The sequence below is a fragment of the Salmo salar genome, chromosome ssa02 (assembly GCF_905237065.1).
Source record: "Salmo salar chromosome ssa02, Ssal_v3.1, whole genome shotgun sequence".
Lineage (NCBI taxonomy): Eukaryota > Metazoa > Chordata > Actinopteri > Salmoniformes > Salmonidae > Salmo > Salmo salar.
In genome coordinates, this window is record NC_059443.1 from 84,640,096 (window position 1) to 84,665,242 (window position 25,147).

Below are 25,147 nucleotides of genomic sequence, written 5' to 3' on the forward strand. Positions count from 1 at the left end.
GTGGAAGATGTACTGAATTGATATGGTTTATCATACTAAGATGAACCAAGATGTGTTGATTTTGCACATATTTGTTGATTGGGTTAATATGTTTTGCAATATGTTCAAATCAAATCAAGCTTTATTTATACAGCACATTTCAGACATGAATGCAATACAATGCGCTTCACAAGGAAAAGGTAATAAAAAAACTATGAAAATAAAAGCTGAAATATTTACAACACAACAAACATAAGAGCATAAAAAACTAAAGAATAACAATAAAAACTGAAAGACTAATGAGCATTCTAAGGAAATGACATTGATTAAAATAGTAAGAATAGGATGTAATATCAAGCCAAACTAAGCTAGTTTTACAACATTGTTAATAAACAATATAATTGTGCCAATAAAATTCAGTTAGTCTCATAAATTATTGTGATTACTAAATGTTACATTACATTGAAATATTATGACAATATAAAAACCAAATGTACACCCCTTTGTTAATATGTATTGCAATAATTCACTTAATGGTGAGGCATGGAATAATAAAACATGTATCTTTTGTCAGGCTGGATGTTTGAAATATGAGGTGATTTGAGTCATGCTTCTTCAGTAGTGGAATAAAGACAATTAGCACTTGAATGTTGTAAAGAAACACTATGTGTTAATGCTGGAGTGATGTATGATTGTTTAAAAATTGTTCATAAGTTAGTCCAAGTTAAACATTTTATATTGCATCCATATGTATAAGCTGCAAGTACGTTCAAATTGAGTTGTTTTGAACTCATTGAAACAATCACCTGAAAAAAGTATTTTCGACTTTCAACCAAAACCGAACGTAGATTGGACGTCGGGCATAGTATTATTTTCAACAACATTTTGCTATGTGGGAGGAGCCCAATGTCAAAACAATTTTAACGTGTAAAAATCAATAACCAATATGCAGAAACTGTTTGTGATACATTGAAAACCTAAACATAAAATGTACTATCGACACAAACATGTTCCACAATAGTAATCACTTCACTTGGATTTTTTTTAAATGAGCACCTTATAAACTGGACAAGTACCAAAAACGCTCTTGTTTCAAAAAGTGGCAAATAAATCACTGATATCAATTTAGGGGGAAATCAGGTTGTATGTGCTGTTGAAACTAACACAACTAAATAAAACACATGAAAATGGGAGATATCTTTTACCTCACTGGCTGGAGGACAACCTGCAGAAAACAGTCAGCTACATTTTGGAGTGATGCATTTAAATGTAGGGGTCCCCAAAACTAAGAAAACGCAACACTTATTCGTCATCACTCATATCGATATCACTTTGAAATCAATTGCGCAAGAGGTGGGAGATGAGGTTGCACTTCCTGTTAAAACTAACAGCTCAAACACCACACGGAATGTGGGAATAATGTGTACATCACTGTTTACAGGTCAATTTGTAGAAAACAGCTAGCTACATTTTAAAGTGTTGCAGTTTGATTCAAGTAGGTCGCCAACGCAGGAAGTGAAACGCAACCCTTTGTGTTTATGTTAATCACATAAATAGTACTCTTTCAATTCAGAGCCTGTATTTTTCCCAATAAGGGGATTATCCATATCATGCTGAAATCAATAGAACAGGGGGCAAATGTTTAAGGTTCTACATTGTGACATCATTAAAATACTGCTACTACAATGTTAAAACATTCTACATTGAGACATCATTAAAATACTGCTACTACAATGTTACAACATTCTACATTGTGACGTCATTAAAATACTCCTACTACAATGTTAAAACATTCTACATTGTGACATCATTAAAATACTCCTACAATGTTAAAACATTCTACATTGTGACATTATTTCATTGATATGATGAAACAACTCCATGTATGTATTTTCTGATGTTTAATCAGAGCTCTTTTACCAGAGTAATTCATGCCATATTGATCACAGCTATAAGGTTTCTCTGTGTGTTCTCTGGTAGGCTATCAGGATGTTTGGCTGAGTAAACATCTTCCCACATTCCTATTTTTTTTTACCTTTAATTAGGCAAGCCAATTAAGAACTAATTTTTAATTTCAATGACGGCCTAGGAAGAATGGGTTAACTGCCTTGTTCAGGGACAGAATGACAGATTTGTATTTCATCAGCTCGGGCATTCGAACTTGCATTGATTACAGCCACAAGGTTTCTATCCTGTGTGTGTTCTCTGGTGTGATATCATGTTCCTTGAGTGAGTAAAACTCCACCCACATTGAACACAGCTATAAGGCTTCTCTCCTTTGTGTGTTTTCTGGTGTGATTTTAAATATTGGGATGAACCAAAACTATTTCCACAGTCAGAGCAGTGGTAAGGTTTCTCTCCTGTGTGTGTTCTCTTGTGTATAGTCAGCTGGCTAAATGAAGTAAAACTCTTCCCGCATTGATCACAGCTATAAGGTTTCTCTCCTGTGTGTGTTCTCTGGTGTGCAGTCAGAATGCTAGATGTAAAAAAACTCTTCTCACATTGATCACAGCTATAAGATTTCTCTCTTGTGTGTGTTTTCTGGTGTGCTTTCAGGCTGCTTGTAACACTAAAACTCTTCCCACATTGATCACAGCTATAAGGCTTCTCTCCTGTGTGTGTTTTCTGGTGTGATTTTAAGTATTGTGCCGAAACAAAACACTTTCCACAGTCAGAGCAGTGGTAAGGTTTTGCTATTGTGTGCGTTCTCTTGTGTGATTTTAAATATTGGGAAGAAACAAAACTTGTTCCACAGTCAGAGCAGTGGTAAGATTTCTCTCCTGTGTGTATTCTCTGGTGTATAGTCAGCTGTTTAGGTGTAGTAAAACTCTTCCCACATTGATCACAGCTATTAGGTTTCTCTCCTGTATGGATTCTCTGATGTCTTTTAAGGTCTGTTGAAGAGGTAAGTTTGGGTATCCGCTGGTGTTTCTTGAGGTGTTCTGGTCTGGAGAGACTCTTCTCTGCCTCAGCAGCTTCATGATGTTGTTGAGGCTCTCCAGAAGATCCAAGATAGTCAAGTCTCTCTCCTGTGTGAACAACAAAGTCAGACAGATGGTTAAAGGCCCACAACAGCAGAAATCCACTGTTTATATGAGCTTAAGGTGATGCCCATGATTTTATACAACAATTTACGTCTGTAATGAATGTTTAAAAGCTTTCACAAACTTTGACTATTTTCTTAACTTCTTATGGGCAGGTGGGATGGTAGCGTCCCACCTGGCCAACATCCAGTGAAATTGCAGAGAGCAAAATTCAAACTGGAGAATTATAAATATTTAACTTTCATAAAATCACAAGTGTAATACATCAAAATAAAGCTTAACTTCTTGTTAATCCAGCTGCTGTGTCAGATTTCAAAAAGGCTTTATGGCGAAAGCACACCATGCGATTTTCTGAGGACAGCGCCCCACATACAAAAGCATGAAAAACAAATTTCAACCAGGCAGGTGCGCCACGAAAGTCAGAAATAGCGAAATAATAAATGCCTTACCTTTGATAATCTTCTTCTGTTGGCACTCCGAAAGGTCCCAGATACATCACAAATGGTACTTTTGTTCAATAATGTCCTTTATATCCATAAAAGCTCAGTTTAGCTGGCGTGCTTCAGTCAATAATCCACCCAGTTTCCCTCCATCAAAATGCATACAAAATTAATCCCAAATGTTACTAATAAACTTTTCCAAACAAGTCAAACAACATTTATAATCAAACCTTAGGTACCCTAATATGTAAATAATTGATCAAATGTAAGACATAGAATCGTTATTGTCTTTACCGGAGAAAAATACCAAAGAACGCGCTCTCATCCACACGCTTGGAAACACTACAGCCAAAATGGGAGCCACCTAGAAAAACTACAATTTCTGGCTAATTTTTCCAAAAACCAGCATGTAACTCTTTCTAAAGACTGTTGACATCTAGTGGAAGCCCTAGGAACTGCAATCTGGGAGGATTCGCCTTAAAATAAAAAGTGACAGCCATTGAAAACAGTGGTAGGCTGATTTTGTTTTGGGGGGGGGGTGGTTTGTCCTCGGGGTTTCGCCTGCCATATCAGTTGTGTTATACTCACAGACAGAATTTTAACAGTTTTAGAAATATTACAGTGTTTTCTATCCAAATCTACCAATTCTATGCATATCCTAGCTTCTGGGCCTGAGTAACACGCTTTTCATCTGGACGTGAAAATACTGCCCCCTACCCAAGAGAGGTTAACACAGTCAAGTGAGCAACAACAGTCATATTTAGTCTTATTTTTTCACAGTAGTAAAGCGGATGATTGTGGAAATAAGTTATTACAGTTGTTGAAACCCTAAGCAGATGACTCTTGGTCACCAATACGCAGTATATCTGTTATCCTGTTGTAGAATATCTGTTAGCTAGGTATGGATGCAGTATATCTGTTATCTGGTTGTAGTATATCTGTCATCTAGTTGCACTATATCTGTTAGCTAGGTATGGATGCAGTATATCTGTTATCTGGTTGTAGTATATCTGTCATCTAGTTGCACTATATCTGTTATCTAGTTATGGATGCAGTATATCTGTTATCTAGTTATGGATGTAGTATATACATATAGTTGCAGTATATCTGTTATCTAGTTGTAGTATAGAAGTTATCTAGTTATGGATGCACAATATCTGTTATCTAGTTGCAGTATATCTGTTATCTAGTTATGGATGTAGTATATACATATAGATGTAGTATATCTGTTATCTAGTTATGGATATAGTATATATATGTAATATATATTTATAGTTATATATATATATATATAGTTGCAGTATATCTGTTATCTAGTTATGGATGTAGTATATCTGTCACGTCCTGACCAGTAATAGGGGTTATTTGTTATTGTAGTTTGGTCAGGACGTGGCAGAGGGTATTTGTTTTATGTGGTTCGGGGTGGTGGTTTGTTTAGTAGGGTATTTGATTTATGTATTCCGGGGGTTTTTGGGCACTGTTCTATGTTAGTGTATTTCTATGTTCTGTCTAGTCTTTTGTATTTCTATGTTTTGTTTATTGGGGTTGGACTCTCAATTGGAGGCAGGTGTTTTCTAGTTGCCTCTGATTGAGAGTCCTATATATAGGTATGTGTTTGTTGAGTGCTTTGTGGGAGATTGTTCTGTGTATAGCCTTGTGCCTTACCAGCCTGTGATTAGTCGTTGTGTTTTCTTTGTGTACGTGTTTGTTTTGGTTCTCCTTCTTGTCCGTTTAAAATAAAGAAGATCAGTGCACATAATTTCGCTGCGTTTTGGTCCGACAATGACTTCTCTTTATCTTCAGACGACGAAGAGTGTTACAATATCTGTTATCTATTTATGGATGCAGTTCATCTGTTATCTAGTTATGGATGCAGTACATTTGTTATCTAGTTATGGATGCAGTACATTTGTTATCTAGTTATGGATGCAGTACATCTGTTATCTAGTTATGGATGCAGTACATCCGTTATCTAGTTATGGATGCAGTACATCCGTTATCTAGTTATGGATGCAGTACATCCGTTATCTAGTTATGGATGCAGTACATCCGTTATCTAGTTATGGATGCAGTACATCCGTTATCTAGTTATGGATGCAGTACATCCGTTATCTAGTTATGGATGCAGTACATCCGTTATCTAGTTATGGATGCAGTACATCCGTTATCTAGTTATGGATGCAGTACATCTGTTATCTAGTTATGGATGCAGTATATCTGTTATCTAGTTATGGATGCAGTATATCTGTTATTTAGTTATGGATGCAGTATATCTGTTATTTAGTTGCAGTACATCTGTTACCTAGTTATGGATGCAGTATATCTGTTATCTAGTTATGGATGAAGTATATCTGTTATCAAGTTATGGATGTAATATATCTGTTATCTAGTTAAAGATGCAGTATATCTGTTATTTAGTTATGGATGCAGAATGTCTTCTTAAGGACAGACCTTCCGCTAGCGGAACGCCTCACCAATATCCAATGGTAGATCGTGGCGCGGAATACAAATACCTCAAAAATGCTGTAACTTCAATTTCTCAAACATATGACTATTTTACACCATTTTAAAGACAAGACTCTCATTAATCTAACCACATTGTCCGATTTCAAAAAGGCTTTACAGCGAAAGCAAAACATTAGATTATGTCAGGAGAGTACCCTGCCAAAAATAATCACACAGCCATTTTCAAAGCAAGCATATATGTCACAAAAACCAAAACCACAGCTAAATGCAGCACAAACCTTTGATGATCTTCATCAGATGACACTCCTAGGACATTATGTTATACAATACATGCATGTTTTGTTCAATCAAGTTCATATTTATATCAAAAAACAGCTTTTTACATTAGCATGTGATGTTCAGAACTAGCATACCCACCGCAACCTTCCGGTGAATTTACTAAATTACTCATGATAAAAGTTCTGTTATCTAGTTATGGATGCAGTATATCTGTTATCTAGTTATGAATGAAGTATATCTGTTATCTAGTTATGGATGCAGTATATCTGTTATCTAGTTATGGATGCAGTATATCTGTTATCTAGTTATGGATGCAGTATAACTGTTATCTAGTTATGGATGCAGTATAACTGTTATCTAGTTATGGATGCAGTATATCTGTTACCTAGTTATGAATGAAGTATATCTGTTATCTAGTTATGGATGCAGTATATCTGTTATCTAGTTATGAATGAAGTATATGTGTTATCAAGTTATGGACGTAGTATATCTGTTATCTAGTTATGGACGTAGTATATCTGTTATCTAGTTAAGGACGCAGTATATCTGATATCTAGTTATGGACGCAGTATATTTGATATCTAGTTATGGACGCAGTATATTTGATATCTAGTTATGGACGCAGTATATTTGATATCTAGTTATGGACGCAGTATATTTGATATCTAGTTATGGACGCAGTATATCTGATATCTAGTTATGGACGTAGTATATCTGATATCTAGTTATGGACGTAGTATATCTGATATCTAGTTATGGACGTAGTATATCTGTTATCTAGTTGCAGTACATCTGTTATCCAGTTGCAGTACATCTGTTATCCAGTTGCAGTACATCTGTTATCGAGTTGCAGTACATCTGTTATCCAGTTGCAGTACATCTGTTATCCAGTTGCAGTACATCTGTTATCCAGTTGCAGTACATCTGTTATCCAGTTGCAGTACATCTGTTATCCAGTTGCAGTACATCTGTTATCCAGTTGCAGTACATCTGTTATCCAGTTGCAGTACATCTGTTATCCAGTTGCAGTACATCTGTTATCTAGTTGCAGTACATCTGTTATCGAGTTGCAGTATATCTGTTATCTAATTAAAGATGCAGTATATCTGTTATCTAGTTAAAGATGCAGTATATCTGTTATCTAGTTAAAGATGCAGTATATCTGTTATCTAGTTAAAGATGCAGTATATCTGTTATCTAGTTAAAGATGCAGTATATCTGTTATCTAGTTAAAGATGCAGTATATCTGTTATCTAGTTAAAGATGCAGTATATCTGTTATCTAGTTAAAGATGCAGTATATCTGTTATCTAGTTATGGACGTAGTATATCTGATATCTATTTATGGACGTAGTATATCTGTTATTTAGATATGGACGTAGTAAAAAATGTATCTAGTTGTAAAATATCTGTTATCTAGTTAAGGACGTAGTACATCTGTTATCTAGTTAAAGATGCAGTATATCTGTTATAAGGTTGCAGTATATCTGTTATCTAGTTATGGATGTAGTATATACATATATAGATGTAGTATATCTGTAATCTAGTTATGGATGTAGTATATACATATACAGATGTAGTATATCTGTAATCTAGTTATGGATGTAGTTATATATAGTTGCAGTATATCTGTTATCTAGTTATGAATGAAGTATATGTGTTATCTAGTTATGGATGCAGTATATCTGTTATCTAGTTATGGATGTAGTATATCTCTTATCTAGTTGCAGTATATCTGCGTGGGCAGAAATGGTGAGCGAAGATCTTTGTTTTTCACATTGTATTCCGAATATTACCATACATTATCAGAGCAAGATCAGGAGTGCTACTCAAGGAAACTCACATTAAGCTCTGTGTCGCTATTCACTAATTCCACACTGTGGGGGAAAACTCTGCGGAGTTCTCATAGGCTGACAGCAAAAATAGCCTCCATTTACAGGTTGCTTGTGAGTGCATTTCACAGGCTCGTTTGAATGTCCTGCTAAATATCATGTTTGAGGAAAATGCTCTTTGGCTAGCTTTGCTACCAGCCGGTCAATGACCGTTAGCATTCAAGCTAACAACTGCAGCATCAAAAATAGGTATTTTGCAACTATCGCAACCAAATATTATCTTAGCGACTGTTCAAGCAACAATCAAAACAACAATTGTAAGCCTATGAGAACCCCCAAAAGTAATAACCTGGTAAATCTAGAGTGTTGAATGGTCCCAGATGGTGAACAGTTTATTTAGTAATAACCTGGTAAATCTAGACTGTTGAATGGTCCCAGATGGTGAACAGTTTATTTAGTAATAACCTGGTAAATCTAGGCTGTTGAATGGTCCCAGATGGTGAACAGTTTATTTAGTAATAACCTGGTAAATCTAGACTGTTGAATGGTCCCAGATGGTGAACAGTTTATTTAGTAATAACCTGGTAAATCTAGGCTGTTGAATGGTCCCAGATGGTGAACAGTTTATTTAGTAATAACCTGGTAAATCTAGACTGTTGAATGGTCCCAGATGGTGAACAGTTTATTTTGTAATAACCTGGTAAATCTAGACTGTTGAATGGTCCCAGATGGTGAACAGTTTATTTAGTAATAACCTGGTAAATCTAGACTGTTGAATGGTCCCAGATGGTGAACAGTTTATTTAGTAATAACCTGGTAAATCTAGACTGTTGAATGGTGCCAGATGGTGAACAGTTTATTTAGTAATAACTTGGTAAATCTAGACTGTTGAATGGTTCCAGATGGTGAACAGTTTATTTAGTAATAACCTGGTAAATCTAGACTGTTGAATGGTCCCAGATGGTGAACAGTTTATTTAGTAATAACCTGGTAAATCTAGGGTGTTGAATGGTCCCAGATGGTGAACAGCAGTTTATTTAGAAGCCAGACATTTCATTCACAGACAGTGATGATGTCATCTCACGGGGACGTGCTCTAGATAGTCTGCATCCCCAGTGATGATGTCATCTGTAATAATAATAATTCAGACAGTGATGATGTCATCTGTAATAATAATAATAATTCAGACAGTGATGTAATCTGTAATAATAATAATACAGACAGTGATGATGTCATCTGTAATAATAATAATAATAATAATAATTCAGACAGTGATGATGTCATCTGTAATAATAATAATAATTCAGACAGTGATGATGTCATCTGAAATAACAATTCACAGACAGTGATGATGTCATCTGAAATAATAATTCACAGACAGTGATGATGTCATCTGAAATAATAATTCACATACAGTGATGATGTCATCTCACGGTGATTTACAGTTTGTTGCCAAAACAAACAGCAGGAATTTAAACAGCCACAAGCCCGGGGCTAACTGAGGCCGCATCACGTGATCCAAAGTAAACAGGCTAGAAAACAAATGTCTAACGCCCGTCCAACAGACTGTTGACCAATCATGTTCAGATTGTCACGCTGTGTCACGTGGTTGCTAAGCTAATCGTCAGAAAATCCCTTATAAAAGTCAGGGTTTGAGTCGAGAACACTGCCTATTTTCCTCAAAAGTACAGTACCAGTCAAAAGTTTGAACGCACCTACTCATTCAAGGGTTTTTCTTTATTTTTACTATTTTCTACATTGTAGAATAATAGTGAAGGCATCAAAACTATGACATAACACATATGGAATCACGTAATGACCAAACCAACATTTATTTTAGATTTTAGATTCTTCAAAGTAGCCACCCTTTGCCTTGATGACAGCTTTGCATTCTCTCACCCAGCTTCATGAGGTAGTCACCTGGAATGCTTTTCCAACAGTCTTGAAGAAGTTCCCACATATGCTGAGCACTTGTTGGCTGCTTTTCCTTCATTCTGCGGTCCAACTCATCTCAAACCATCTCAATTGTGTTGAGTTTGGGTGATTATTGAGGCCAGGTCATCTGATGCAGCACTTCACCACTCTCCTTCCTGGTCAAATAGCCCTTACACAGCCTGGAGGTGTGTTTTGGGTCATTGTCCTGTTGAAAAACAAATTATAGTCCCACTAAGCACAAACCAGCTGGGATGGTGCATTGCTGTGGCAGCCATGCTGTTAAGTGTGCATTGAATTCTAAATAAATCCCCAATAGTGTCACCAGCAAAGCACCCCGACTCCATCACACCTCCTCCTCCATGCTTCACAGTGGGAACCACACATGCAGAGATCATCCATTCACCTACTCTGCATCTCACAAAGACACAGCGGTTGGAACCAAAAATCTCAAATTTGGACTCATCAGACCAAAGGACAAGTTTCCACCAGTCTAATGTCCATTGCTCGTGTTTCTTGGCCCAAGCAAGTCTCTTCTTCTTATTGATGTCCTTTAGTAGTGGTTTCTTTGCAGCAATACGACCATGAAGGCCTGATTTCACGCAGTCTCCTCTGAACAGTTGATGTTGAGAGTTCAAGTATGTTACTTGAACTCTGTGAAAAATATATCTGGGCTGCAATCTGAGGTGCATTTATTTGCCAATTTCTGAGGCTGGTAACTCTAATGAACTTATCCTCTGCAGCAGAGGTAACTCTGGGTCTTCCTTTCCTGTGGCGGTCCTCATGAGAGCCCGTTTCATCATTGCGCTTGATGTTTTTTGCGACTGCACTTGAAGAAACTCACAAACATTTTAAGTTTTCCGGATTGACTGACTTTCATGTCTTAAAGTAAAGTAATGATGGACTGTCATTTCTCTTTGCTTATTTGAGCTGTTCTTGCCATAATATGGACTTGGTCATTTACAAAATAGGGCTATACCACCCCTACCTTTTCACAACACAACTGACTGGCTCAAACACATTAAGAAGGGAAGAAATTCCACAAATGAACTTAAGGCACACCTGTTAATTGAAATGCATTCCAGGTGAGTACCTCATGAAGCTGGTTGAGAGAATGCCAAGAGTGTGCAAAGCTGTCATCAAGGCAAAGGGTGGCTACTTTGAAGAGTCTAAAATATAAATATATTTTGATGTGTTTAACACTATTTGGTTACTACATGATTCCATATGTGTTATTTCAAAGTATTGATGTCTTCACTATTATTTTACAATGTAGAAAATAGTAAAAATAAATTAAAACCCTTGAATGAGTAGGTGTGTCCAAACTTTTGACTGGTACAGATTTAAAAAGCCAGGCATATTCAGCTAGGCAATTGATTATAGACCTAATTAAGTTGGGGTTTGCTCTCTCCTTAATTTTCTTAGACAATTAAGCTAAGACCAATTCATCCCTAAGGTGTTCGATGGAGTTGAGATCAGGGCTCTGTGCAGGCAAGTCATCCACACCAAACCAATTCTGTTTGGACTTCGCTTTATGCACAGTGGCATTGTCATGCTGCAACAGTTAAGAGCCTTCCACAAACTGTTGCCACAGTGACAGGCAGAGGCAGACAGGTAGAAAACAGACAGACAGACAGACAGACAGACAGACAGACAGACAGACAGACAGACAGACAGACAGACAGACAGACAGACAGACAGACAGACAGACAGACAGACAGACAGACAGACAGACAGACAGACAGACAGACAGACAGACAGACAGACAGACAGAGGGGCATTGTCATGCTGCAACAGGAAAGAGCCTTCCACAAACTGTTCCCCAAACTGTTGGAAGCACAGAATCATCTAGAATGTCACTGTATGCTGTAGCACTAAGATTTCCCTTCACTGGAACTAAGGGGCCCGAACCATGAAAAAACAGCCACAGATCATTATTCCTCTTCCACCAAACTTTACAGTTTAATGAACTATGCATTCAGGCAGGTAGTGTTCTCCTGGCATCCGCTAAACCCAATTTAATGAACTACGCATTCAGGCAGGTAGTGTTCTCCTGGCATCCGCTAAACCCAATTTAATGAACTACGCATTCAGGCAGGTAGTGTTCTCCGGGCATCCGCTAAACCCAGTTTAATGAACTATGCATTCAGGCAGGTAGTGTTCTCCTGGCATCCGCTAAACCCAATTTAATGAACTACGCATTCAGGCAGGTAGTGTTCTCCGGGCATCCGCTAAACCCAGTTTAATGAACTATGCATTCAGGCAGGTAGTGTTCTCCGGGCATCCGCTAAACCCAGTTTAATGAACTATGCATTCAGGCAGGTAGTGTTCTCCGGGCATCCGCTAAACCCAGTTTAATGAATTATGCATTCAGGCAGGTAGTGTTCTCCTGGCATCCGCTAAACCCAGTTTAATGAACTATGCATTCAGGCAGGTAGTGTTCTCCGGGCATCCGCTAAACCCAGATTCATCCGTCGGACTGCCAGATGGTGAAGGAGGATTCATCACTCCAGAGAACATGCGTTTCCACTGCACCAGAGTCCAATGGCGGTGAGCTTTACACCTCTCCAGCCGACGCTTGGCATTGCGCATGGTGATCTTAGGCTTGTGTGTGACTGCTCGGCCATGGAAACCCATTTCATGAAGCTCCCAACGAACAGTTCTTGTGCTGACGTTGCTTCCAGAGGCAGTTTGTGTTTCAGCACTCTGCGGTCCCGTTGGTAAGGTTGCATCCTATGACGGTGCTACATTTAAAGTAAGAGCTCTTCAGTAAGGCCATTCTACTGCCAATGTTTGTCTATGGAAATTGCACAGCTGTGTGCTCAATTTTATACACCAGTCAGCAACGGATGTGGCTGAAATAGCTGAACCCACTAAGTTGAAGGGGTGTCCACAAAATGTTGTATATATAGCGTATTTACGACTGCTCCACAAAAATAAATCACGGTCAACAAAACAGCCTATCGACAGAACAATCGACCAGCCGACTACGGTCAGCCCTAAAACAATTGGCTGAATATTATACAATGACTTATCAACAGCTCTAACAATTTGAACCCCACAGGAAATCTACACTGGCAGTTACAGAAAGACCCATTTACTATATAACCATTGATTCTTGAAGAATATAACTTATAAATGCCTCAAATGTTTCAATTGTATTATCCCACCAGAAACCAAAACATAACCTTGTATAACGCCACTGTTTGTAAACTAACACTGTATAGCCTCAATCTGGTTAAACTATCATTATGACCTCATGGGTGGATTATAGAATATACTATATAGCCTAGAAACCTGGTTAAACTATCATTATGACATCATGGATGAATTCTAGAATATACTATATAGCCTAGAAACCTGGTTAAACTATCATTATGACATCATGGATGAATTCTAGAATATACTATATAGCCTAGAAACCTGGTTAAACTATCATTATGACATCATGGATGAATTCTAGAATATACTATATAGCCTAGAAACCTGGTTAAACTATCATTATGACATCATGGATGGATTCTAGAATATACTATATATCCTAGAATTAAACTATCATTATGACACCATGGATGAATTCTAGAATATCCTAGAAACCTGGTTAAACTATCATTATGACATCATGGATGGATTCTAGAATATACTATATATCCTAGAATTAAACTATCATTATGACACCATGGATGAATTCTAGAATATCCTAGAAACCTGGTTAAACTATCATTATGACATCATGGATGAATTCTAGAATATCCTAGAAACCTGGTTAAACTATCATTATGACCTCATGGGTGGATTATAGAATATACTATATATATCCTAGAAACCTGGTTAAACTATCATTATGACATCATGGATGGCCAGTCCTTGTATTCATAGTGTAGTGAATTCAGGGGGTATCCCTGAGCTGAACTCAAACTTGGGTCCAGTGACTGTCAAGCCAACACCTTATAACTGTTACGCCAAGATGTCTGAACTTCTTGACGAGGTCGCTAGGTTTTGGCTCAAGGTTTCTAAAATAGCTTTCTCTATGAATGTGAGAGTGGTTACATTTCTCCAGCCCCCATCCCTCAGCTGTTTACCAAACCAAGTCTCTGGGCTGACATTTTGTTGCTGTTTAAAACCTAGGTTGTTCCTTTAAAAAAGCCACATCAATCAATCTGCAATTGAAACAATAACAAGTCTGTCATTCCACCACTGTTTAGGTAATAAGATGATGGATGGGGCTGGAGAAACGTAACTACTCTCAAATTCAGACAGACCAAATGATGCAAGGACTCACCATCCATGATATCTCACGTCACCCCGCTCCTCCGCTCTCTCCACTGGCTTCCAGTTGAAGCTCGCATCCGCTACAAGACCATGGTGATTGCCTACGGAGCTGTGAAGGGAACGGCACCTCCATACCTTCAGGCTCTGATCAGGCCCTACACCCAAACAAGGGCACTGCGTTCATCCACCACTGGCCTGCTGGCCCCCCTACCTCTGAGGAAGCACAGTTCCCGCTCAGCCCAGTCAAAACTGTTCGCTGCTCTGGCACCCCAATGGTGGAACAAGCTCCCTCACGACGCCAGGACAGCGGAGTCAATCACCACCTTCCGGAGACACCTGAAACCCCACCTCTTTAAGGAATACCTAGGATAGGATAAAGTAATCCTTCTAACCCCCCCCTTAAAAGATTTAGATGCACTATTGTAAAGTGGTTGTTCCACTGGATATCACAAGGTGAATGCACCATTTTGTAAGTCGCTCTGGATAAGAGCGTCTGCTAAATGACTTAAATGTAAATGTAAATATCAACATTATAGTTTTAACCATGTTGAGGCTGTTGATTTACATTGTTTCTAAACGTTGGAGTAAAAAAAAGCTTATTTGGGGTTCTGATGTGGTATAACAGTTTACTAAGCTCATGAGGCATGTGTTATATTCTTCAAGAATCAATGGCTATAAATAAATCATTTAAATGTCCAAATATGGATGTAGCAACTGCAGATTTCCCCTTTCACACCAAACATCAGTTCAACAACTGCAGAGTTTGTGCCTCTGTATTTAAGAGAGTACTTACTAGTGTTAATCAGGGAACGGTTTCTCAAAACCATCTTACTGCTATGTTCATCATTGAATACCTTAAGATGCGTTTGGGAAACCGGGCCCAGATATCCAGTTTCCTCCTCCTCCTTTTTCGACGTGACAGTCATCTCCCCCTCCTCTTTCACTCCAACAACTGCATCCTCCTCTTCTTTTACTGTAACATCCTCCTCCTCTTTCACTGTAACGTCTTTCTCTTCCTCCTCTTCTTTCACTCTGAACGTGTCTACCTCTTCTTTCACTGAAACGTCTTTCTCTTCCTCCTCTTCTTTCACTCTGTACGTGTCTACCTCTTCTTTCACTGAAACGTCTTTCTCTTCTTCTTTCACTGTAACAGCCTCACCCTTTACTTGTTGTTGTATTGTAACATCTTTCTCTTCCTCCTCCTCTTTAACGAGAGTTTCTTTCTCCGTCCAGCAGACCTCTTCTTTAGCAGGAGGAGAGTAGCTTAGTGAGCTCATGGTCGGAGATGTTAGCTAGCTAGGCTAACGCTAACTTAACCAGCCAGCTAGCTGACCAATAACCGCCGTAAATCGGATAACTAACTAGACGACAGAATGTTTCAAACACAGTTGCTAATATACACGAAGCGTCTAAAAAGCTTTATTGGTTCGGTTATTTTGTCTAGCAAGCTACCGAGGTGGCTGACGAACTGTTGCTGCTGTTGAAAGAAGCGTTCCGTCCACTAGATTATACGTCACACTAACAGCATTGCCTTAAAGTCTGACTTCGCCAACTGTTGACTGGAGTGGGTAACGCAGTTGAGTAAATATATATATATTTTTTTTACAAAATGTTCAAGCGTAGGAAGCATGACTTTTTACTCACCAATGTAACAACACAGTGTGGTTAAAGACTTGGTAACTTAGTTGTGGTCACGATCTGGTTACCTATTAATTTAAGTACAAACAGTAATGTTTTGCGTTATTACATATTTATTAACTTATTTCCAGGGTATCTTCTGAACTTCCCACAATTCTCTATTTCTCAACGTCATATGGATCTAGTCTGTGCTACTGAGTTCATATCCTAGTAAACCGTACCCATTACATTAGGAAAACTATTGTAATAGACACTTATGAGTATGGTGGGCTGAATTTTCTGGACTTTACTACCTTAACCTGTTTAGGATAGGGGGCAGTATTTTCACGGCCGGATAAAAAACGTACCCGATTTAATCTGGTTATTACTCCTGCCCAGAAACTAGAATATGCATATAATTATTTTATTTGGATAGAAAACACCCTAAAGTTGCAAAAACTGTTTGAATGGTGTCTGTGAGTATAACAGAACTCATATGGCAGGCCAAAACCTGAGAAGATTCCATACAGGAAGTGCCCTGTCTGACCATTTCTTGTCCTTCTACAGCCTCTTTATCGAAAATAGAGGATCTCTGCTGTAACGTGACATTTTCTAAGGCTCCCATAAGCTCTCAGAAGGCGCCAGAATGGGGAATGATGACTCTGCAGTCCCTGGGCGAAAAACAGTAGGGGTTTTGGAAAGTGGTCGTTCTGAGAACAATGACACGGGGGCGCGCGTGCATGTGAAGACTCCATTTTCTATTTTCAGTGTTTGAACGAAAACAAGGTCTCCCGGTCGGAATATTATCGCTATTTTACGAGAAAAATCGCATAAAAATGTATTTCAAACAGCGTTTGACATGCTTCGAAGTACGGTAATGGAATATTTTGAATTGTCACGATACGAGCCGGCGCGTCACCCTTCGGATAGTGTCTTGAACGCAAGAACAAAACGCAGCTATTTGGATATAACTATGGATTATTTGGAACCAAAACAACATTGGGTGTTGAAGTAGAAGTCCTGGGAGTGCATTCTGACGAGGAACAGGAAAGGTAATCCAATTTTTCTTATAGTAAATCTGAGTTTGGTGAGTGCCAAACTTGGTGGGTGTCAAAATAGCTAGCCATGATTGCTGGGCTATCTACTCAGAATATTGCAAAATGTGCTTTCACCGAAAAGCTATTTTAAAATCGGACACCGCGATTGCATAAAGGAGTTCTGTATCTATAATTCTTAAATTAATTGTTATGTTTTTTGTGAACGTTTATCGTGAGTAATTTAGTAAATTCATCGGAAGTGTTCGGTGGGTATGCTAGTTCTGAACGTCATTTGCTAATGTAAAAAGCTGTTTTTTGATATAAATATGAACTTGATTGAACAAAACATGCATGTATTGTATAACATAATGTCCTAGGAGTGTCATCTGACGAAGATCATCAAAGGTTAGTGCTGCATTTAGCTGTGGTTTTGGTTTTTGTGACATTATATGCCAGCTTGAAAAATGGGTGTGTGATTATTTCTGGCTGGGTACTCTCCTGACATAATCTAATGTTTTGCTTTTGATGTAAAGCCTTTTTGAAATTGGACAATGTAGTTAGATAATGTAGAGTCTTGTCCTTAAAATGGTGTAAAATAGTCATATGTTTGAAAAATGGAAGTTTTGGGATTTTTGGGGTGTTTGAAATTTCGCGCCACGCTCTATCATTGGATATTGGCGAGGCGTTCCGCTAGCGGCACCATAATACTAATAAGATCAATTGGATAAAACAATTCCTTAGAAGACCCACTTCTATGTGGAATTTTATTCCTCATCATGTCTTCTCTACTTTTGGTGGCCTTAACTTCATGTTGGTTTGTAATTATAATATTGACAAAGTTCCAGTGAAACTTTCTGCTTTTCATCAGCAGGTTTTCTTGTCATGGTCCTTCATTTATAAACATCATTTTTCTCCACACAGATTATATATGGAATAATCGGGACATATTGTATGAAAATACTTCTTTGTTTTCATAATATTGGTTCCGAAATAATATCCTATTGGTGAGCCAACTTGTAAATAATATCCTATTGGTGAGCCAACTGGTAAATAATATCCTATTGGTGAGCCAACTGGTAAATAATATCCTATTGGTGAGCCAACTGGTAAATGCAGAGGGTCTTTTACTCAGTTATAAGGAATTCTTATCACTTTACAAGGTCCCTGTAACACCTAAAGATTTTGCCATTGTTTTAGCTGCCATTCCCTCGGGTGTTGTTTTATTATTCAGGAACATGTCAAGACCTGACCCTCAGAACATACCTACGATTACCCCTGTTGACTCATCAGTAGGATAGATTTGTTTTTCTTTTGGTCCATTCAACAACAGAGCGATACAAACCTTGTTTCAGCAGGATGTTGTATCTTATGTCATGTCTTATTGGAACGGATTTATTGATAACATCTGTTGGGAAAAAGTTTGGATGTTGCCACACACACAACTACTTATTAACAAAATTAAGGGAGTTTCCTTTAAAATTATTCATAAATATTATCCTGCCAACCACTGTATGAAGAAGTTTAAGGAAAACATCAACTCAAATTGTACCTTTTGTAATGACCACCCAGAAATGTATTCATGTAAGAATCTGCGGCAAGACATCAGTAGATATATAATTGAACACATTTATGAAGATGTTACACCATTGTGGAGAGATGTATTGCTTACCTAGGATAGAAAAAAGCTGAAACAATTTTATGTAATGAATTTAATTATTCTTTTGGCCAAATTTCATATTCCCAAATGTAAATTTACAAACAAAACACCACATTTTCTTACTGTACAAAAAGAAATTGAACTGTAGTTTCAGACAATTAAATTCTCTACTAACAAAAAATCTGTTGAATTATAAATGTATGTATGTCCCTTAAGGTCCTTATGTAATGTGATATTGTACCCTTATGATCACTAAGCTATGCATGCCTCGCGTTAATGTCAATATGCCTTGTCCATTGCTGTTCTGGTTAGTGTTTATTGTCTTATTTCACTGTAGAGTCTCTAGCCTGCTCAAAATACCATATCCAACCCTTCAGTTCCACCACCCAGACATGCGATAACATCACCTGGTTTAAATGATGTTTCTAGAGACAATATCTCTCTCATCATCCCTCAATGCCTAGGTTTACCTCCACTGTATTCACATCCTACCATACCTTTGTCTATACATTATGCCTTGAATCTATTTTATCGCCCCCAGAAACCTGCTCCTTTTACTCTCTGTTCCGGACGTCCTAGACGACCAGTCCCTGTAGCCTTTAGCCGTACCCTTATCCTACTTCTCCTCTGTTCCTCTGGTGATGTAGAGGTCAATCCAGGTCCTGCAGTGCCTAGCTCCACTCCTACTCCCCAGGTGCTCTCATTTGTTGACTTCTGTAACCGTAAAAGCCTTGGTTTCATGCATGTTAACATTAGAAGCCTCCTCCCTAAGTTTGTTTTATTCACTGCTTTAGCACACTCTGCCCACCCGGATGTCCTAGCTGTGTCTGAATCCACCAAAAACCCGGAAATCTCCATCCCTAACTATAACATTTTCCGCCAAGATAGAACTGCCAAAGGGGGCGGTGTTGCAATCTACTGCAATGATAGCCTGCAGAGTTCTGTATTACTTTCCAAGTCGATACCCAAACAATTCAAGCTTCTACTTGTAAAAATGCACCTTTCCAGAAACAAGTCTAACTGTTGCCGCTTGCTATAGACCACCCTCTGCCCCCAGCTGTGCCCTCGACACCATATGTGAATTGATTACCCCCCATCTATCTTCTGAGCTCGTGCTACTAGGTGACCTAAACTGGGACATGCTTAGCACCCCGGCCATCCTACAACCTAAGCTTGATGCCCTCAATCTCACACAAATTATCAATGAACCTACCAGGTACAACCCCAAATCCGTAAGCACGGGCACCCTCATGATATCACCCTAACTAACTCACCCTCCAAATACTCCTCTTCTGTTTTCAATCAAGATCTCAGCAATCACTGCCTCATTGCCTGCATCTGTAATGGGTCTGCGACCAAACGACCACCCCTCATCACTGTCAAACGCTCCCTAAAACACTTCTGCAAGCAGGCCTTTCTAATCGACCTGACCGTGGTATCCTGGAATGACACTGACCTCATCCCGTCAGTAGATGGTGCCTGGTTATTCTTTAAAAGTGCCTTCCTCACCATCTTAAATAAGCATGCCCCATTTAATTTTTTTTTAACTAGGAATACATATAGTCCTTGGTTCTCTCCAGACCTGTCTGCCCTTGACCAGCACAAAAACATCCTGTGGCGTTCTGCATTAGCATCGAATAACCCCCGTGATATGCAACTTTTCAGGGAAGTTAGGAACAAATATACACAGGCAGTTAGGAAAGCTAAGGCTAGCTTTTTCAACCAGAAATGTGCATCTTGTAGTACAAACTCAAAGAAGTTTTGGGACACTGTAAAGTCCATGGAAAATAAGAGCACCTCCTCCCAGCTGCCCACTGCTCTGAGGCTAGGAAACACTTTCACCACCGATAAATCCACTATAATTGAGAATTTCAATAAGCATTTCTCTACGGCTGGCCATGCTTTCCACCTGGCTACCCCTACCCCAGTCAACTGCCCGGCACACTCCACAGCAACCCGCCAAAGCCGCCACCATTTCTCCTTCACCCAAATCCAGATAGCTTATGTTCTGAAAGAGCTGAAAAATCTGGACCCCTACAAATCAGCCAGGCTAGACAATCGGGAGCCTCTCTTTCTAAAATGATCTGCTGAAATTGTTGCAACCCCTATTACTAGCCTGTTTAACCTCTCTTTCGTATCATCTGAGATTCCCAAAGATTGGAAAGCTGCCGTGGTCATCCCCCTCTTTAAAGGGGGTGCCACTCTAGACCCAAACTGCTACATACCTAAATCTATCCTACCCTGTTTTTCTAAGGTCAAGATAACAAACCGATTACTGACCATTTCGAATCCCACCGTACCTTCTCCGCTATGCAATCTGGTTTCAGAGCTGGTCATGGGTGCACCTCAGCCATGCTCAAGGTCCTAAACGACATCATAACCGCCATCAATAAGAGACATTACTGTGCAGCCGTATTCATCGACCTGGCCAAGGCTTTCGACTCTGTCAATCACTACATTCTTATTGGCAGACTCGACAGCCTTGGTTTATCAAATGATTGCCTCACCTGGTTTACCAACTACTTCTCTGATAGAGCTCAGTGTGTCAAATCGGAGGGCCTGTTGTCCGGACCTCTGGCAGTCTCTATGGGGGTGCCACAGGGTTTAATTCTCAGGCCGACTCTCTTCTCTGTATACATAAATGATGTCGCTCTTGCTGCTGGTGATTCTCTGATCCACCTCTAAGCAGACGACACCATTCTGTATACTTCTGGCCCCTCTTTGGACACTGTGTTAACTAACCTCCAGACGAGCTTCAATGCCATACAACTCTCCTTCCGTGGCCTCCAACTGCTCTTAAATGCAAGTTAAACTAAATGCATGCTATTCAATCGATCACTGCCCGCACCTGCCCGCCCGTTCAGCATCACTACTCCTACCGATCCTTGGCTTCGGTGATGTCATCTATAAAATGGCCTCTAACACTCTACTCAACAAATTGGATGCAGTCTATCACACTGCCATCCGTTTTGTCACCAAAGCCCCATACACTACCCACCACTGCGACCTGTACGCTCTCGTTGGTTGGCCCTCGCTTAGTACTCGTCGCCAAACCCACTGGCTACAGGTTATCTACAGGTCTCAGCTCACTGCTCACCATAGCAGCACACGCTCCATCAGGTATATCTCACTGGTCACCCCCAAAGCCAATTCCTCATTTGGCCACGTTTCCTTCCAGTTGTCTGCTGCCAATGACTGGAACGAACTGCAAAAATCACTGAAGCTGGAGACTCATATCTCCCTCACTAGCTCTAAGTACCAGCTGTCAGAGCAGCTCACAGATCACTGCACCTGTAGTGCATCTCTACTTGCACGTTCATCATCTTCACATCTACCATTCCAGCGGAGTATCAGGACCTCCGGGGAGGTTTTCAACAATGCCCACGCCACATATCTTCCTCCGCATCGACCCTATGACTGTGCCATTGACCTCCTGCCTGGTACTACACCGCCTCGGGGCAGCTTTATTCTCTGTCTGGTCCGGAAACCAAGACAACGGTTACATTGAGGACTCTCTGGGAGCAGGGTTCTTCTTTGTGGAGAAGGACACAAGTTTCTCGTGTATCGACTACTAGGGCCTTAACCGCTACCACTCCTCTCCTCGGCTTTCGAGCCTCTCCAGGGGGCGACAGTATTCTCGAAGTTAGACCTTCAGAACGCAAATCATCTGATTTGGATACGGGAAGGAGACAAATGGAAGACAGTCTTTCACACAGCTAGCAGGCATTACGCGTATCTGGTTATGCCATTCCGACTGACCAGCGCACCCGCAGTATTCCAGGCTCTGGTCAATGATGTGCTCTGTGATATGTTGAACCGGTTTGTGTTTGTCTACCTTGACGACATCCTTGTCTTTTCCAGTTCGGTTCAGGAGCATGTTCCTCATGTCCTACAAGTTCTCCAGTGTCTCCTGGAGAACCAGTTGTTTGTCAAAAGGCAGAGTGTGAAATTCATCGCTCCACTATCTCCCTTCTGGGATACGTCATCGCAGCCGAGAACATTCAGATTGATCCAGATTTGATTTGATTTGATCGAGACAAGGTAAGACAAAACAAACAAAACTTATAAGATCTCCTAAGCCTGTGTTCACCACAGACCTTATTTTCAGTGTTTATCCAAAAACCTTACAAAAATGGCATTTGTTTCCCCATAGGTTTTGTCCAACAAACCATGGCGAAGTTTTCATACTTCTTGTGTTTCGCCGAGCAGCGCAGAGCTGTTGTGAAGGAATTAGTCAAGGAAGCGGAGTCTCCGGAGTCATGCAGAGGCCAAATTGAGCTCCGTTCCGCATTGATGTGTGCCTCTCAAATTCTTGTATCTATGCGGAAGGCTACATATAGCTCTGCATTGACATGATTGGTTTAAGATAGGTGAGGGTGGGGAGGTCCTGTATAAACACAAACTCACTTCCTTGACAACTTTCTTCACAACAGCTCTGCTCTGTGCTGCTCTGCGAAGCACGAGAAGTATGACACTTTTGTTGGATATAGCTCCGCAGAACTGATCGATTTCCGCTAAAAGGGACAGCTGCAGTCAAAATGTGCTATATTGTAAAAAATCATCTAAGGTTAGGCATTAGGGATAGCAGTATGGTTAAAGTTGGGGTTATTTAAGGTTAGGGTTAGGCATTAGGGTTAGCAGTATGGTTAAAGTGAAATCAGATTTTATGACTGTGGTACAAACCTGTGCCTCTTAAGGGGAAAGTAATCTGAAAGTAATCAGATTACGTTAGAGTTTGGGTAATCCAAAGGTTGTTACTGATTACAATGTTGGACAAGTAACAAGTAACTAACAGATTACATTTAGAAAGTAACTTACCCAACCCTGGATACAGTATATAGGTCTCTCCATGGGTGGGAGATGGACATTTAAGATGATCAGCACTCTCTTTTTATATTACTGACTTGTTGACTGACTGATCCATTCATCCTTCCATCCCTCCTCAGCCTTCCTCTCCTCTGAAGACCCAGTGAGGGTGGAGCTCAGTCTGAGAGCTGTTGAGGGACTGGTTAGGAAGAACACATCTACAGCCAGAGAGGTGAGAGGTCACACAATTCTCTGGGGTCCTGTGTGATCTTAAGTATGCTCCCTATAATTCTTCCATCTCTCTCTATCTTTAAGAGGACCTGAGCTCTAGGACCATGCCTCAGGACTACCTGGCCTGATGACTCCTGGCTGTCCCCAGTCCACCTGGTCGTGCTGCTGCTCCAGTTTGAACTGTTCTTCCTGCGGCTATGGAACCCTGACCTGTTCACCAAACGTGCTACCTTGTCCCAGACCTGCTGTTTTCGACCCGCTCTCTACCTTACCTGTTGTTTCGACCTCAGAAGGCTCAGCTAACTACAAATACTGGTTCGATACAGGGCTGTGCTGCAGCCGGATGCGACCGGGAGACGCATGAGGCGACACACAATTGGCCCAGCTTCATCCGGTTTAGGGGAGGGTTTGGCTGGCTGGGATGACCTTGTCCCATTGTGCTCCAGCAACTCCTGTGGCGGGCCAGGCACATGCATGCTGACACGGTCGCCAGGTGTACTGTATTTCCTCCGACACATTGGTGCGGCTGGCTTCTGGGTTAGTGTGTCAAAAAGCAGTGAGGCTTGGCGGGGTTGTGTTTCGGAGGACGCACGGCTCTCGACCTTCGCCTCTCCCGAGTCCGTACGGGAGTTGCTGCGATGGGACAAGATTGTAACTACCAATTGGAAATCACTAAATTGGGGAGAAAAAGGGGTAAAAAATTAAAGCCAACTGACATTTACTCCTGAGGCACCCTCTACAACCACTGTGATTATTATTTGACCCTGCTGTTCTTCTATGAACGTTTGAACATCTTGAAGAACGATCTGGCCTTAATGGCCATGTACTCTTATAAAATCCACCAGGCACAATCAGAAGGGGACTGCCCCCCCCTCATAGCCTGGTTCCTCTCTAGGTTTCTTCCTAGGTTGCTGCCTTTATAGGGAGTTTTTTCTAGCCACTGTGCTTCTACATCAGCATTGCTTGCTGTTTGGGGTTTTAGGCTGGGTTTCTGTATAGCACTTTGTGACATCTACTGATGTAAAAAGGGCTTTATGAATACATTTGATTTGAGGCCGTAGATTTCATTTTATTTCACCTTTATTTAACCAGGTAGGCCAGTTGAAAACAAGTTCTCATTTACAACTGCAACCTGGCCAAGATAAAGTAAAGCAGTTTGATACATACAACAACACAGTTACACATGGAATAAACAAACATACAGTCAATAATACAGTAGATACTTCGAGTGTTTTATATAATATGACTAAATGTGTTTCTGTGTTGCAGGGGCAGTCAAGAAATGGAACAGCAAGGCCACAGAACATGGTGTTGAATTCTAACTTGAAATGTACTTATTCATGTTAACATATTAGAACTAGAGGAAATCTACTGAGTGAGAAAGAGGGTGCAGAAAGTTTACATTCTGTTAAAACATTATATTAAATCTGTGGGAGACCACTTGAAGCCCCTGGTAGAGCTGAGGGTGGTGTTTACCACTCCACCACGCCTTCAGCAGGCTGGAAAAGTGGGATTGATCTGTTTGATCCATTTGTTTGTTTCAGTTTTCAGTAGTT

The 25,147-nt window shown here is 40.0% G+C and overlaps 1 protein-coding gene across 1 annotated transcript; it reads right to left on the minus strand.

Annotated features, from left to right (window-relative positions):
• Nucleotides 1–103: 103 nt before the first annotated feature.
• Nucleotides 104–22,440, minus strand: LOC106594470 (gastrula zinc finger protein XlCGF17.1-like). Its single transcript, XM_045713447.1, has 2 exons — nucleotides 22,314–22,440; nucleotides 104–3,008 (listed from the first exon to the last, which is right to left on the minus strand). Exons 1-2 carry the CDS (start codon nucleotides 22,438–22,440, stop codon nucleotides 2,167–2,169), a joined length of 969 nt encoding a protein of 322 aa, XP_045569403.1. The 3' UTR covers nucleotides 104–2,166.
• Nucleotides 22,441–25,147: the final 2,707 nt, after the last annotated feature.

Coding starts and splice junctions, on each gene's coding strand:
- LOC106594470 (XM_045713447.1), bottom strand. CDS start 22,440: ATGAGGAACATGCTCCTGAACCGAACTGGAAAAGACAAGGATGTCGTC. Junction 3,009..22,313: donor GGAATACTGCGGGTGCGCTG/GTCAGTCGGAAT, acceptor TTGTTCACACAG/GAGAGAGACTTGACTATCTT.